Source organism: Gymnogyps californianus, chromosome 21, assembly GCF_018139145.2.
Source record: "Gymnogyps californianus isolate 813 chromosome 21, ASM1813914v2, whole genome shotgun sequence".
Taxonomy (NCBI): domain Eukaryota; kingdom Metazoa; phylum Chordata; class Aves; order Accipitriformes; family Cathartidae; genus Gymnogyps; species Gymnogyps californianus.
In genome coordinates this window covers 6204676-6220792 of record NC_059491.1, presented here as the reverse complement: position 1 = coordinate 6220792, position 16117 = coordinate 6204676, and the positions used below count along the sequence as shown (strand labels likewise).

The 16117-nt window shown below is 46.6% G+C and overlaps 1 protein-coding gene across 2 annotated transcripts; it reads right to left on the bottom strand.

Annotated features, from left to right (window-relative positions):
- Window positions 1–4430: 4430 nt before the first annotated feature.
- On the bottom strand, window positions 4431–14156 carry AGTRAP (angiotensin II receptor associated protein). Of its 2 annotated transcripts, XM_050909392.1 has the most exons (6): window positions 14104–14156; window positions 8790–8824; window positions 8454–8565; window positions 7632–7830; window positions 7366–7404; window positions 4431–5409 (listed from the first exon to the last, which is right to left on the bottom strand). In XM_050909392.1, the coding sequence occupies exons 1-6, from the start codon at window positions 14128–14130 to the stop codon at window positions 5303–5305; spliced, it is 519 nt and encodes a 172-aa protein (XP_050765349.1). In that variant the 5' UTR covers window positions 14131–14156; the 3' UTR covers window positions 4431–5302. The 2 variants fall into 2 exon arrangements, with proteins under 2 accessions (XP_050765349.1, XP_050765348.1); XM_050909391.1 differs by lacking the exon at window positions 7366–7404 and having other exon boundaries at window positions 4434–5409.
- Window positions 14157–16117: the final 1961 nt, after the last annotated feature.

Sequence of the window (16117 nt, the reverse complement as noted above, 5' to 3'; positions counted from 1 at the left end):
CTTGTATTTTCTCCAGGGCTAATAGGAAAGGTAGTGCCTCGACTTAAGGTACTGTTGAACTGCTTAACAAGTGAAAATTTGTTCGCGTATCATGCTACAGCCCTGCAAAGGTTCAAGGCTATGGAGGCCAATTTCTTCTCGTCCACACTAAAGGATGAAACCATGTTTACACATCCAGAGAATCTACATTGTCCCCTAACCTGGAAGAGTTACAGCATAGATGGGAGACCTAATTTGCAGTCTATCCACTAAGTCAGATGGTTATACCTATAACACTCATGCTGAGCACAGACTCATAAGTTGCTGCTAACAGGTAAGTGCAATTTGAGGGGACTGTGCTTTCATTCCCTCAAATTTTAAAAGAAGTTGTCAATCACACTGTTATTCTAACCACCGTTCTTTTCCACCCCCCTTTTAAAAAATGAAAATGGTATTGTGAAAAGACACACACACCTGTATCATCTTAAAAACACCCCAGTCAACCTGAAAACAAAGACACAGCATGGCCTATGAAATCAATGCCCGCTGTCTTTTTCAAACTTACTCGCATACCAGAAAGCCTCCTGTCAAATTGCTCTCTGTTTCCAAACCACGTTTATCTCATTCTCTTCTAAGAAAGCATCTGAGCCTCAGTCATCCCTGTTTGCAAACAGCCTGCGTGTCCTTCTCACGTGCAAACTCTTTCAGTAATCACCACAAACTGGGGAGTAAACTCAATTACTAAAGCAACAGGAGATAGTCATGCAGTGTTGCTTTTATCCTTGGGAACTGCTGTTACTGCCTTTCATACATCACCAAGTGTACCATGAACAGAAAGATCCCATTATTTTTTCCAGACAAGCAGAAGCTGGCAACTACAGAGTGAACAGACAAAGCATGGCTGCCTTCTTTAGGGTGCCTATCACTGCATGAAGCATAACCACAAAATGCAGGGGGCTGGTGTTCCGTAGAAGCACTCCTTGCATCCCAGGAATATCCAGCCAACAAGCGATGTATCACAAAAGGGTGTTATAAAGGATTTGAATTGTGAAAGGACATGAAACCATTGTGTTTATGAGTGTTGTTTTGCTCCACGAACACCTGGAATCTGGCACTGGACTACTTTTTGCTCAAGAACCTAGACATAATCTATTTTCTTGATAACTCATACAATTTTTTTAGTTCTCCATTTCAGTTCTTTCTGCCAGGTACCAGGTTCTCAACACATTGCCATGATTATTTTAGGTGGTGGTCTTCACCTGACTCATTCCTAATTTCAGTCTCATTGAGATCAGGAAGAGATAGCGTCCTTTAAAAATCCTGTTTGTCTGCCTTCCCAAAATTGCCATTCAGGACTTTAGTGTAACCACTTTTAAGGAGTAATTAATCTTACTGAAAAGGTAACAAGATTTTATGAAGTGCTTTTTTAAAACTTCTTCTATACTCAAGGCAAGCTGCACATTTTGCGAACTGCAAAATCCATGACCAATGGATTTCGTATTAGCTCTTATGTTTCCAACTAAAACATTTAACGCATGCTTACTATATACACTTTGCAGCAACACACTAACGCGTTAAAATCTGAAACAAATCCAATTAAGCAAACAAAAATTAAGCTGATCAATGTATTTCTGTTAGCAAAAGTAAATAGCACAGTTCATGAAAAGTAAATCAAGCTTTCAAGTGAATGCCATTTTAGCATTACAGTAACAATGACAGACCCATAATAAACACATAAGCACTGCACAGACAATGCTAATTTTCCCATTCCTGCAAACCAAGGCTGATCCATTTCACATTGCAAGTTGGGACCGGTGACTGGTCCAAGATCACGCTTCACATGCCTTAGAAACAAGGCTTTTCAAACCGAACCATCGCTGCTATCGCATGAGCCTCTTGTTGCCCCTTTGAGATCAACAGGCACACATAAGCAGTCTTCCCTTAACCAGAGAGAGGGCAGTTACTGCTCTGGCACCTGAGGAACAGCCGAGCCAGTGCTCTTCGCGTGCTGCCATCCAAGAACCAGCTGGTGTCCCGGGATGTGGTGCTGCCACCCAAGAACCACCCAGTGTCCAGGATGCGGTGGTGGGAGCGGGAGGGCCATCACCTCCAGCCCAAGGGAGACGTTTCAGGCCTGCTCTCAGCTGGCACGGCCAGGGCACATGCCCCAGGCCCCCACTCAGCATCCCCAATGGCTCCCAGCGCCCTCCGCGGGTGCGGACGCACCCCTCATAGGCACTTACTCCGATAGCCGCCACTGAACATGCCACTGGGCCTCCCAGAACCTCAGGGACGGGACACGTACCTCTTTGTGCCTGCACCTCCTTTGCAGGGACAAACCTGCAGCTCTGTCCCCTCTTAATGCCCAAACCCCGGCAGCGAGTGCACTCCAGCTGGGTCGCTGTAAGCAGCTTATCCCCCGCGATTAGCAACGCCGCCTGTCACCGGGGCTGCAGATGGCCACGGGAAAGCCGCTCTCGCCCCCGGCTAATTAAAGCTGAGTCCTGAAGGCGGCCCCGACGAGGCGGGGCCCGGCAGGCCGCGGCGGCTCACCCAGGGGACGTGAGGCGTACCTCGCCTCCCCCGGGGCAGCGCCTCAGGAGAGGGGGCACGTTCTCCTCCTCCTCGCCCGCCCAGCGCCCCGAACCCGCCTCCTGTCAGCAGCGCTGGGCGGCACCGCCGGGCCCCGCGGCCACCCCCAAGAGAGCCTGGCCGAGCCCCGCCCGCGCTGGCGGCGGTGCCGGGGTGCGAGCCTGGGCGGGCGGGCGGGCGGCGCGCGGCCGCCCCGTCGATTGAGGCCGGCCATTAGCCACGCGGGCAGGCCCCGCGCGCCCCCTCGGGCCGCCTGAGAGGCGATGCCGCTGAGGGAGGCACCCGCACCGGGAGGGTTGTGGTCAATCCTAGAGAGCTGCCGGCTCATCACCAAAAAACCCCGGGCACATCAGGACCCGAGGATTTAAAAAAACAAAACAAAACAAAAAAAACCCAAAACCAAAGCAAAAAAACCCCTGAGCAGAGTATCAGACCTGCTGCACGTCTGGGTGAGGAGCCCCGCGGTGAAGCCAGGCTGCCCGGATCAGCAAGGCTGCACTCCAGCACGACAGGCTCGATGGCTCCCCACACGCCCTACGAAACCAGGTACTGATCCAAGAGCGCGTTGGTGCTTATTGTAAGCACTGCCGAAACAAATGCCCTCCTCCTCAGAAGCCAGGAGAGGGGCCTCATTTTTGTCATCACCTCCCTGATTTACTGCCCAAAACAGGTATCCTTGAGGCACAGTAAGCCTAGCATAACCCCTGACTTGCTCTGCTCCCCTGAGCTCCCAGATGCGCTGAATTCTCCACAGAAAAGTGCACAGCAGGTCAGCTAGATGGGTATCAATAGATTTTGTGGCATCTTTTGCAATGGAGAATGGCTGGGAAGGCCTCACTAGATGTGACTCTTTGTTGGCGCAAATACACAAAAAGCATTGCATTTAAAACAATTGTTTTCAGTCTGTGCTTCACAGGTTTAGGGAAGAAAAAACCTGAGCGTTTAAATGCGTTATTCACGGATCTTTGCTGTCACTGTACAGTTCTGAAGAGCTGAAAAAAACATTAACTGTTTAGCTAAAAAAAATATTATTATTAGCTTATTATTATTATAAAAGTAGCTGAAAAAAACATAAAGGCCAGCTCTGCAACTCCTCTGCAAGCCCCAGAAATTTCTGCCTACCTATTCTTCTCTCTTCCCCATCTGATCACAAGAGTAGACCCATTCCTGTTCCTATGCTCTATTGCATGGCAGCCTGCAAAATGAATGCACATCACTCATCTCAGGAGAGTAAACCAGACTATCGCACTTTTATGGCATTTACCGTGTGCTTGGTCCAGGCATAAATGATGATGGTCCAGGTACAGCAGCAGGTCACTATAGTGCTTGTGCAGCATAGTGGAGGAAACATCTGCTTATGTTTAAAGCAGTCAAACTCGGGAAAAAATTGCTTGGTTTTAAAAATGGTTCTAGAGGTTAGAGCAAAGTTAACAGGGCTCTTGGTCACTGAAAAGTCAATGCAGCAGCAGGTCTTGTCAAGAGAAATGCAATTGTAGAATAATAGATGTAAACTTTGAAAATGAACCTGCTTCAGAAAAACGCAGATCTTCCTAGCACTAGTATTTTCATTCTGCCAAAGCTGACATACTCTTTTTCTTCTGAAAAAGAATCCTGTTGAACATTTTTTTTTAGGATTTTACCTGAAAGCCACAGCAGGGCAGATTTATTGTGCGTAAGATTAGAGTTTGTAGTTTGTCACACCTCACAGAGCTCACCACTGCAGTGTAAATAAACCCATCTCTTCCTTTCCCCAATCCTCATTTTACTAGCCCACCTTCCCACCCACACATTTACAAGCCGTACCCTCTACTTGTCTGAGTAAAGCTTAGACTAAAAGCCATCGAAGCCCTGTAGACCTTCCCCCATAATGACTCTCACATACTGCCTGGCTACAGTCCCAAACCCTCAGGAATACCTACATTTTCAAAATGAGACATAGGTGACCAGTGTAACTTTTTCTAACACAGAAAAACTGTGTTCATTTTATAGTTTTCTTAGAAAAATGTAACATTTCAAGTTCTGTTAAGATAGGCAGCTGAAGGCAAAAGGACATTTCAAGGCACAGAGTATCAATAACCTCCATCCAACAGCCATTTTAAGTATCCTGAAGGACATTCAACTTGTGAATAAACCCCGAGACTAGATACTGGGAGCACAAGCAGCTCCCTGGCCCAGTAAGAGCATTTTATACCAACCCCAGCTTTGTGCAAACCACCACAGCTTGCATAGGGAGTTATGGTCATAAATCTTAGTTAAATAACACCATCAAAACCAGCCCTCAGGAACTCCCAGATGTTTCCTGGAAATGTATCTGCATAAAAGCAGGCTAAACTGTATTGTTTAAGGGCAGTCCATAAGCCTTTTAAAGATAGCTTGTCCAGGAATATTTTGAGTGGTTCCCTTACTTACAATAGAGAGGATGCACAATACAAGACTTGGAAGACTGCAGAAGCTGCGTCCATTCAGATATACAGAGGAGGGATTTAGGGGGAGGGAGGAAAGGAGAGTACCAGGATTACAAAGAGTCAGTGTGCTCAACATGACATCTTCGAGATCTGCTGGATTTACTACAGGAACCCATCTGCCTAACCTTCAGGGAGGCAAGGAAATGTAAAATCAGGTCCTCTCCTGTTTGCTCAGTAGCAGGTCTTGCTCCATCAGAACGGACATGGGAAGAGCAGAAGGCTAGACTGGGCGAGGGAAGCGTCCGTTCTCTGTTGCAGAGAGGGCCTCAGAATGGCTGCTGGGCTGTCTTGCTTGAGTCAGGCCGCTGTGGAGGGGCATCCTGCTGATCAATTGGCTCATAGGCGCTGCGATCCCGGCCTGCATGGGTGACACCTGAATGGAGAGGGAAGAGAACAAGCTTGGGGGAAAAAAAAGCACAAGAACCGAATGCCCTAGAAGAAACCAACAGCTCAGGAGCACACCACATTAGCTGCTCTACCAGCTCCCCAGCACCTGTGTTCTGTGATCCTTACTACACAGGCAGGAGGTAAGAAAACTCATCTTTGCAACAAAGGCAGAATAACTGAGATGCATTTAAACCTGCCTCTTCATTCCCTGAGGACTGCTCTCTTAGTAGCCACATGGTGGTGCGGAAAGCAAGACCCGTGATACTATGTAGCAGCCTAACAGGCTCCTGTAATAGCATATTTCAGCAAGATCAAGTTTATGAGATCTAGTGGAAAAATGAACAGACAAAACCAGAAGCAGCAGGAACCATGGCTAGCTGACAGCATAGATTTAAGAGCATGATTCATCCATGAACCACTCTTCCCAACAACGCAGCTATGCCTCGAATATGCCACAGCATGGCACTAAATTTGAATCCAGCAGTGCTCCCAATTGCACTATGAACAATTTGCCTGTGGTACAAGACTGGTACAAAATCATGTTACTGTCCAGGGGATGAGCAGGTAAAGAAGAGAGACAGACAGAGAACGTGCCTGGACAGCTCTTCATCTATAGGCCAGGCATCTGCCATGGCTTGGAAGCAGTCTGAATCAAAGGTGGGCACCAAACCGTGAGGTTTGTTCTATGCAGAAAGGATGCTGCCAAGCAACAAAAAGGGATTTTGCGTGGAAAGAAAACGAGACAGAGAAGACCAGGAAAAATGCAACACTGTTAGGTTCAAAAGGAAAATGCCAGACAGCAGGAAAATGACAGAGGAAATTTGTCAACCACATTCAACAAAACAGCACCACAGTTTGTACTGAAAATCTTGTGAGAAAGACAGTTCAGGAGAGGATATGAAACTACAAAGTGTCTGAATTCCAACCTGTGCCTGAGAGGAGACTCTCAGACAGTATCATGCCTGTGTTGGATAGTGTGGTTGAAAAGAAGGAGCGCTCCCAAATTCCAAGCAAAGGGATGAACTCCTCCATGATACATACACTTTCCATGGAATACAAATGTCAAATCCCAGTTACAAGCACAGTGAGCAGCTTATAAAAATTGGCACAAACATGGCCCACAGCAAGGCACTGCAGTTGACTCACAGGCCTTCTGACCCAGTTAAGACAGATCTGTCTGGCATCTGCACAAGTAGCTGATGGAGAAGACATCCACATTCCGCTAGCAGAGAGATGCAAATAGCACGTAGCGCCCCAAGCCATGGTTTCCTTCCATGGCCTCTCCTCTTCTGCAGGTATCCATCTCTTTTCACAGGAAGCATTATCTTCTTTGCTAGCACCAAAGCAGCACAAGAGATAGCTTTCAAACACTGTAATGCAGTTATACCATACTTTGTCCTGCACAGCCTTCTTAGGAAGGCAAAAAGATAACTGTGCTAGGCTGCTGGTTTTGCCAGGGTGAACTCCCACACAGCAAACAATCCCTGGCAGGTGCCCCAGCATGAAGTAGCACCAGGCATGCTTGGGAAATCTGACTAAGACCCACAACATCCAGCCACAGCCCCTTCTCTCTGGCAAGGCTGCCATGTTATCATTAGCAAGTACAACCAGGAGAAAAATGAGTGCCTCCAGGCAAAGTCCCATGAGGTAAACATCAGTCCCATTTTGAGGTGAGGAAATGGAGGTCCAAAGCAATCAAGGTAGCTAGGACATGTGAGGCCCAGAGAAAGCATGGAGTTAGAAATCCAGCTTCTTTCCCTCTCATGCATAATCCAGCTAGAGGGGATGCTGCCTCTGCTTTCCCCTAGAAGGAAAAGAAAGGGTTGGCAAAGAGAGAAGGACACCCAAAGGCTTCCAACAAGCACACACAAATGCAGGAGGAGGAAGAGAGGAGAAGCCTCTCAGTTATATTGAGTAAGAGAGAAAGCAGTGGTATCAATACCATTGTGGGCAAAATGGCTGTCAGACAAGGACTCCAGGTCTGCAAGGGAAGAGACGAAGAATGTAAATTTAAGGCCTAAGACACACCAGAACCACAAAATGGGAGAACAGACATGAGCAAGAGAGAGAGAACACCCCCCCTCCCTAGAAAGGAGGGCAGAATCCAGCTGCACAGAGCGCAGGCTGAAGGGTCCAAAGTGCAAGGTGGTCTCCCTAACACCAGAGGAGGTGGCCCACACTGACATGGAGGCAGAGTAAGCATCCTACCTATGTTAAAGGTGTACTCTCCTCCACGCTCCCGATACATTCGATACACCAAATAGCAGGACACAGGTTTGAGGAGGAGGCTGAAGATGGCCATGCCTATACTGAAACGCTTCACATCAGCGAGAGAGTTGTTTGGAGGGTAGAAGACAGAGATGTGAATGATGTCTGTGAGGACCGTGAGCAGCAGGCCAGTCAGGAACTGGAAACAAAGAGAGAATGGTACATGAACTGAATAGGGGATTAACCACCAGGAGTAACAGTCAGTCACTGCGTCTATTTCCTGCAAGATCTGTGTTCACACAATCATGCCTTCACCCCAGTATCACACATTGCTAACCCTTGACACTGCCCCAGGTAGACAGAGATTCCTAAATGAATGATCTTGTATTTCGTTCGTTTTCTTCACATCTGTCAGACACCTTCTCGTGATATGCCCCAGGACTGTTTATTTTTGCTTGCCAATCTCTTTAACGTGCAGAGAAGGGTTTTAAAAAGCCCCTCCAACTCAAGCATATTAAATGCTTTGAGTCCTCCTCTGGCATTACAAGTCACAACAGCAGGTAAAAAAAGTAAGAATCAAGTATGCTTCACCTCTGAGAAGCAAAATAAGTGATAGCGAATGCTTCTCATCATGGTTTACAGTGCTTATAGATTTATATGCTCTCTTAAAAAAAAACAAAACAAAACCACCCAAACAGGGAATTTGACTTGTTCACTGCTGTATTGGGAACAGCTGAAAATCATCACTGACTCAAAGAAGCTGTCTCTGCCCTCCACCCTCTCCCTGAGCAGCCTGGTGGAGGCATATACCCTTACACTCACCATCATGATAGCATCAAGGGAATCTCGCTGCACAATAGCCCAGATCCCCACTGCAAGGACACTGAAATTTCCCCAGGCATAGGAGGCTGGAAACATGTAATTCATGCATCCCCTGCCAAACAAGACAAAAAAACCCAGCCCACATTCACAATAGGCCTGCAACAGTTCGTTTGCATTCATCCCTGTTCCCATACAAACACCTTACTCTTAGATTTAGGATCTTCTTGCACACAGACAGGCACAAACAGGGAGTGCCGATTCCCTGAGAATGTCCCATTCCTAGTTTGAAGGAATACCCTCTTCTCACCCAGGCCAGGCCAGTTACCAATCACTCACCACACTGTGAGCAGCCAGTGTACCAGAATGATGGCCTATGAAAAAAAACAGAGAGGAAGACAGGTCAGCAAGTTGGGAGAACTCTGGGAGGATCGATGTGAAATGACACCATCTTGTTTCCGAGGGACGGGTGGAAGAGTGCCCTGGACCCATGAACCAGTGCAGAAAGCTGGCGTAGCAACTGGGACAGTGAAGACACAAAACCATTTTTCTCTGCTTCTGTTGCTGAGTATTTCCTGTGGTGCTACACTGTAGTCATTCATTATTGTTGTCATCTCTGTCAACAGTTGATTCAGGGCCCACTTAGTCTTTTCTAAATGGGTTATTGATTTTGGAACTCCAGAAGAGTTTGTACAGAAGGCCAGGCAATCTGATTCACACTATGCTAGCAGTTTATACATGACCAATCTGGCATCCCATCACCAAGAAGTCCATGGATAGTCATGCCTGCAGCTCCCAGCAATTTCACTCCAGTCCTCAGTAAATCCTCCTTTTACCTCCTTCCAGTCTGTTCAGAGCAGTGGTTCAACCTCACTGCAATATTAACAGACCTGAAGGCATCTTCCAGGAATCTGAGAACCCGATCCTGCCCTAGTACACAGTCCTTTTCACTCCCAGTGAAGCCACCAGGGCCCAAATGCCGGCAGTGCCCTAAGTAGCCGTAAGATAATGCTGTCACAGATTCTGTACTTTGCAAATGTCCTTAATGATCCTGATCCTTGTGCTCAAGGGGACAAATCCAAGAAGAAAGCATCTTACTGTAACAAATGACAGAAGGATTCTCTTCATCAGCACTTGACATTTCTGTAACCAAGGAGACATACTCTACATGTTTATTAAGACAGCAAGTGGGAACAAGAATATACTACTTCAGTCTTTTTCTACACCTATATCCATGCGCTCACTCGCTTTTGAGCCTGCTGGCCAATCTCAAAGGGAGATCACTCATATTCACTCTCTCAACATTTGTGAAAACAGGAATATGAAAGACAGGCTCTATTAGCAGCCTCATAAAAGAAAGGCTGAAGCCCGGACATATCAGAGGATCCATGGGAAACAGGCGCTCTTCCATTTTTTTTCTAGCTGTGAGAAAGGCTCCAATTGGCATTTATACTGACATCGGTTACAGGAAAAAAAAAAAAGCACCACCCCTCTGAAGCACACTCCCCCCGCATACTCCCACAAGAAAAAAAAAAAAAAAAGAAAATTGGGAAATGAGTAAGTAGCAAAAGGCTAAATTACTTGGTGGACACAGGAAAGCTGTGTGCAGATAGGACCATTAAGACACTAAAAAAAAAAAAATTAAGATCTACTGACATCCTGCTACATTCATTGACTTAAAATGTCTATCCATGCTCTAACTTAATATAAAACTAGTTGCTCAAGAAGAGAGTTAATAACCAATGAAGCTGTGACATGAGTGAAGCACAGCCAGGAAATCAACAGGAGTGACACATCTGCTGTGGCTCACACTGCGCTGCCAAGATACCACAATGTAGATGTCTTACGATAAGACAGAGCTCTTGCTTCTGCAGTACCCTAGCACATCTGCTGAGCGTTCACCCTGAGTAGCCTAGACTTTGTTGTAACCTCAAACACTGCTTAAACAGATTTTTATTAATGATTTTTTTTAATTGTTCATGAAAGCCTACAAAATGCTTCACCACCACCCCCCACTTTCCCTTCTCCCAAATTGTACCACGGAGACCAGGCAGAAACTGCTCATCAGTAAAACACAAGATGTTCTTAGATAAGAATGGAGACATGCAAATAGCATTTACTCAAGAGAATATCACAACGTCGGGGAAATTCCTAATTAGGTAGTATTGAATTGCATGTTACGTACCCGCAAGACCCCTCAAGGCTCACCAGTTAACATAATTAGGCAAGGTGGCCTTTTTTTTTTTTTTAAAAGCTGTCTAGATCAATATTGCAGTTATTAAATTATGAAGCATGCTTATTCATCAGCATAAAATCAGGTAAACTAGGGCTGAGAGTATGAAGGACTGCCGAAATAAAAACAAGGCATTCCTTCCTGGTTATTAGTCCAATTTACTTGACAGTTCTTCAGGGCACTATGGAATTAGCTGGTGGTCTTGGTATGCTTTAACATAGAAAATGTAGTGTTAATGAAAAACATTCTTTAAAGCTACAGTCACTATGTGAGATTAGATAATTTGCAGGCAGTCTCCTGATGAGACAGCAGAAGAATTTAAATTTTTTCCATCTGTTCAAGTGTACCTAAGAAAGGCATACGTTTCTTCTTTTGAGAAAATAACTCCTAAGACTTGAACTAGTGCTGAGAGCAGAAAATAAGAAAGGTGGGACCTTTGTCCCCACCCCTTCTGGGCAGAAGGATGACCATGTGATTAAAAGCATCCCACTGGAAACTGGGGAGAGCTAAGGGGCATTCCTAGCTTCTCTGCAAATCCCAGCATGTGATGGAACTAACTGCCAAGCATAAAAAGAGCCTGGGTCTGCCTGGGTCTTGTTAGATGGGAAACTCTTCGGAACAGGAACTCACTCCTTTAAAAATGCTTCAGCACAGAACCTAGCAAAAAGTTGAATTTTGACTAAGTTAAAAATTACATGGTTCCAAATTACAATTATTTTCTTGCAGTATCTAACTTTTTTTATTTTACCTTTTTTTTTTTTTTTTTTTTGAGAGTGAGCTCATCTGCTCTGAGTGACATTTTCACCTGAGGATATGCTAACCAAAATATAGATCTGAGTGGCCACCTGTGAGGATGCTCCTCATTATTATAACAGAGTGATAATAATGAGAGCGGTTAGGCAGTGGAACAGGCTATCCAACGGGGTTGTCGTAGCTCTATCCTTAGAGATTTTTAAAAGTCAGCTGAATTTTGAGTTTAGCTATTTGATCTAACTTTGAAGTTAGCTTTGCTTTGAGCAGGAGGTTGGACTAGATGACATACAGAGGTCTCTTTTAATCTAACTTATTCTACGATTCTGTGACCTAGCATTTTAAAATGCCCAAGCACCAAACGTATGTTTCCAGGCACATGGATTGCAGGGTATTGTCCAGGCTTGATCAAACTCAAACTTCGTATTTCGAGGCTCTGCATAGTTATTACAATAATCCTAGGTGTCAAGCATTCACTGCAAAAATATGGCTATGCTGCTTCCCACATGCTTTGCTGAGCATTACTATTAGAGCTAAGCCAGTTGATGCTGTTTCATGGGCATGTTCCTCATCCACTCTAGGGCAAAACCTGCTACATTAATTTTATAGCTCTGCAAGTAGCTTAAAGAGAGACCTCAGGACTAAGACATTGCTATGTTCTGGCACAAACACAGCTCAGTCATACAGTTTTCTTGGAGCTACCTCTGTCATGAGGCTCATCTTTTCAACCTCACAGAAACTGTAAGCAGATCATGCCAATGAATAGCAGCAGTGTGTGTTATTTCCAGTCCCTTACTGAATAAGAATCTTTCCCTTTGTGATATGTTTCAGGGAAGCAGGCCCTAACTCAGGAACAGTACAAAGATGCAGGTACAATTATTAACTCCCTATTGCCCAGCTCTTCAGCCCCAGAGCAGTACCGGCAGACTTGACAACAAGGAATTTCTTAATGCTGAAAACAGTTTGCCCAGGACAAGCTCACTCTTATCGAGTAAGAGATTTGGGAATGGTTGTCTGCAATCAGAGAAGAAAGGCAACATTTTAGTTGTGTTGTCATGGTGACTCATCCATTCAGGAAGTCTGTGTTTTTCAGCTCCCCTATCTCCACCTCCCATGGTAGAACACGTATTTCATGTTGGCAAACTTTTTAATTAAATGTCCTTATTTTTCACTGTTGTTTTAGCATGGGGAAAAAAAAAACAAACCAAGTTAAAAAACAAAGCAGAAGGCAACATCTTTTAATCTTCCTAGCGCCCTGGGAATCACACAACAGACGAAACTTGTCAGAGCAAAGTATCAGCTAGTTTCCAGAATGTAATATAATCCACATGCCAGGCCTTGAAAAATCCATTTGCTTACTTACCTCCAACAAGGGAAGTTACTTTTCTTGGTGAACTAGTAAGAGGGGGAAACATCATTATATGAATGCCAAGCTTTTATTTAGCACAGCCACATGAAAGCCTTCCTGTACAAAGCTGAATTCACAACGGCAGCTGAGATAATACTATCCTCCCACCCAACCTGTAGGCAGCCTGCTCCAAGGCCACTGCTTACAGCTTTATGAATCAATAGCAGAAAAAAACCTGATGTGATCAGTGACGCTTTCATTCTCTAGGCAAAGTTTTAACCAACAAAAGCACCTGAAACTTGCCATACCAAACATGATACACAAAGTAGTGAAGCTGGAAAAAGGCACACACACACCTAGAAATCTCAGGGCTCTGAAAATATGAAAACAAAAAAAATAGATGAAAATTTCACCTGTCTAGTATCAGGGAAGGCTTCAATATCCAACATCAAAAGCAAAAAAGTGATTTTGGCATCGTCCAGCTTCTCCGCAAGTATGTGCTTCTTCCCAAAGTGAAAAGCGTAATGTAACTGTGTTAAGTGCCTTATTTCCCATTTCTCTGGTTACCAGATATTCACCGAAATTTTCAAATTGTCCCCAATTGAAGTACACCCCCCCCAACAGAGACGCAATTTCATTATCTACCAGGTGATAACCCCAAAGTAAGTGGGATCATCTTTCTATGATATTTTGCCTGACAAGCAAAAACTTTGCCTCCTCAGGATCTTGTGTACTGTTTATCCTGGATTAGCTCTGGTCAGCTGAGCTGGAAACTTCCATGGACACAAGTTAATAACCAGCTGTTGTCCCAACCCAGTCCTTGGCCACTTTAGCAACTGCCCTGAAGTAAGAGAGAACCTTGGAGTCATTGCCTGCCGGTCTTAATGACCAAGAGCTTTTGCAACGTTTGCCCATGTGATGAAAAAGGTTTAGAAACATCAGTCTTTCCTCCTCGGAGGCCTCCACATCTCCTGACCAGGCCCTCAGCCAGGTCCTGGACCAGGCCCTCAGCTGGCCAGCGTGTGAGAGGAGAGGGCGGGCCGGGCCGAGCGCCCGCTCCCCGGGATGCCATCCCGCCGCCCACGCCCCTGCCTCCCCCGAGCCGCGGCCGAGGAAGAGCGCCGCCGCCCCGGCAGAAAGCCCCTCGCAGCCCTCCCGCTCCTCACGGCGGGACCTCGGCCAGCGCCGCGCAGCCCCCGGCCCCGCCGCGGGCAGCCTGCTCTCTCCGAGACCGAGCGGGCGAACGGCCGGCCACGGGGCAACCGGAGAGACCCCCTCCCCGCCAGGGAAGCCCGGGAACGGCTCAGCCCCGCGGCCCCTACCTTCAGGTTGACGGCAGGCAACTCCATAGCAGCGGCCCGCCCGCCTCGTGACTCCCGCCGGCGGGACCGCCTCACGTGGGGCTGGGCCCGGGCCGCCCAGGGGGAGGGCGGCGGGGCGGGAGGAGCCGGGACACCGCCCCGCCGCGCCCCGCGGAGGCATCCCTCCGCGCCCGGCCGGCCCCCGTCCCACGGCAGCCCCTCCGCCGCGGTGGGTCCTCGAGCGCTGGCGGCACGTCGTCGGGTCAGGAGGGAGGTGGAGGCCCGGCCGCTGCCCTGAACCGTGCCCGCTGCCACGTGAGTTGATGCACGGTGGTTCTGGAGCGTGCCTTTGCGGACTGCGTGGCAAGTGGTGATTTCTTGTCAGACGGCCGTATTGCAGGCGAGGAAATAGTCTGGATACTCTAGCTGCCTGATGTGTATTGCACAGCACCTGTTTCCAAAATGGAAAGCCACCACGAGGTTAAAAGTGTGCCTGGATGAGTTTGTTGACTCCAAACACCCAGCCAAACGGTTCTTCCTGCTGCTTACACACGTAATGCAGCTGAGGGAAGGTTTGACGTTATACTTGGACTGTAGTCAGTGTCCAGGAAGACTAATGCGTGTATAGGACTTAGCAGCTTTCTGGAGGAAGAGAAAGCTTTTGTGCACGCATCAGTACTATGACAAAAAGATGAGGAGTGACAAAGAGAGTCTTGATAAACACCAATAAAAAAGCAATTGCAAGGTGCTGGCAAACTGAGTCACGTTTAGGTCAGTCTTTGGGGTTGAGCACTGAAGTCTATAGCCAGGTAGCTAGAATGGCTGGCAGATACTTAGTTGCTTCCTTTGGCCCTAGCTTTTTCCCTAGAACTAGATGACTGAACTCTTTGCCTAAAAGCCTGGTACAAATCATGAGTTCTTCATCTCTCATTCTGAAAGAAAGCTTGTCCCGTTTTAGGGCTAGGGAAGTTGATAAGTGATCAACCCAACCCCACACAGTAAAGCTACAACTTACCATTTCCTGTCCCGTTCATAACAGCAGTCTTTTCCCCAAGTATGGCAAACGAACTAACAGAACCAAGAAGTCGGGATGACCCCTCTCAAACCCTCCCTTCCTTGCCCAATGTATGCTTTACCTGTCTGCAGGGTAAGACTACAATGTTTTACTGGGTCAGTTGCTTTCTTGTCATCATTTATTCTTACAGAAAAGATGGGGCCTCTAAGGAATGAGCAAGGAGTCAGAAGTTCATTGCAGAAGCTGAATGTGGAAATGTATGAGTCATCCTTCAATCTCATTTCCAGTTCAAGCAGTGCAGTGCAAGGTTATGCATGAGAATTGTGCAGGGCTGAACCTACACTCAGACATTCTCAAACAAGCCACACATGTAGCCCTATCTAGCCTGTCCTTCGCTGCACCCTGAGTGCTATTGACTGCTAATATGAAGCATGCTTGAAGATCTCCCAAGGCAAAGTATTAAATGCCAAAATGAAACAACCTAGGAAATGCTAACCAGATGAAGCAGCAGAACAAAACTGACTGGCTGCATAGCTCAGAACAGCACTAAAAAAAAAGGCTGCAGAAGTCCCCCCAGGAATCTCTGAATGTGCCACCTTACCAGTTGAAAGATTGAAATATAACTCATCTGTTGCCACATGACACATCGGCTGTGACTTCCTTTCCATTTCTGTGTCTTGCAGGGAAGCCCTGCCTCTATTCACAGAATTAGTGGCATCAAATGGTATCAATGCTAGTGGTCCCAGTAATGTCAAGGACTGGGTTTTACCCTAAATGACAAAAAGAAGATGTGACACCTGGGATTGGGGGAAAGACAGAGACTTTGCATAGCCATATTGCTGGCTCAGTGTTTGGGTGCAAAGTGCAATAGGGATGCCCTTCCGCCGGGATAGGTATCTATCAAAGGAGAACTGTTTGTTACAAATTCTACTGTCCCAGTTTAAGTATAAGCACTGTTTGGATGCAGCAGTATGTGGGCGTCTTTGCTCCTTTCAGCATTCTCACTCAGTCTGAGACAGA

Coding starts and splice junctions, on each gene's coding strand:
- AGTRAP (XM_050909392.1), bottom strand. CDS start 14,130: ATGGAGTTGCCTGCCGTCAACCTGAAG. Junction 7,831..8,453: donor CCCTTGATGCTATCATGATG/GTGAGTGTAAGG, acceptor CTTTGTTTCCAG/TTCCTGACTGGCCTGCTGCT. Junction 7,405..7,631: donor AGAGTACACCTTTAACATAG/GTAGGATGCTTA, acceptor CTTCCCTTGCAG/ACCTGGAGTCCTTGTCTGAC.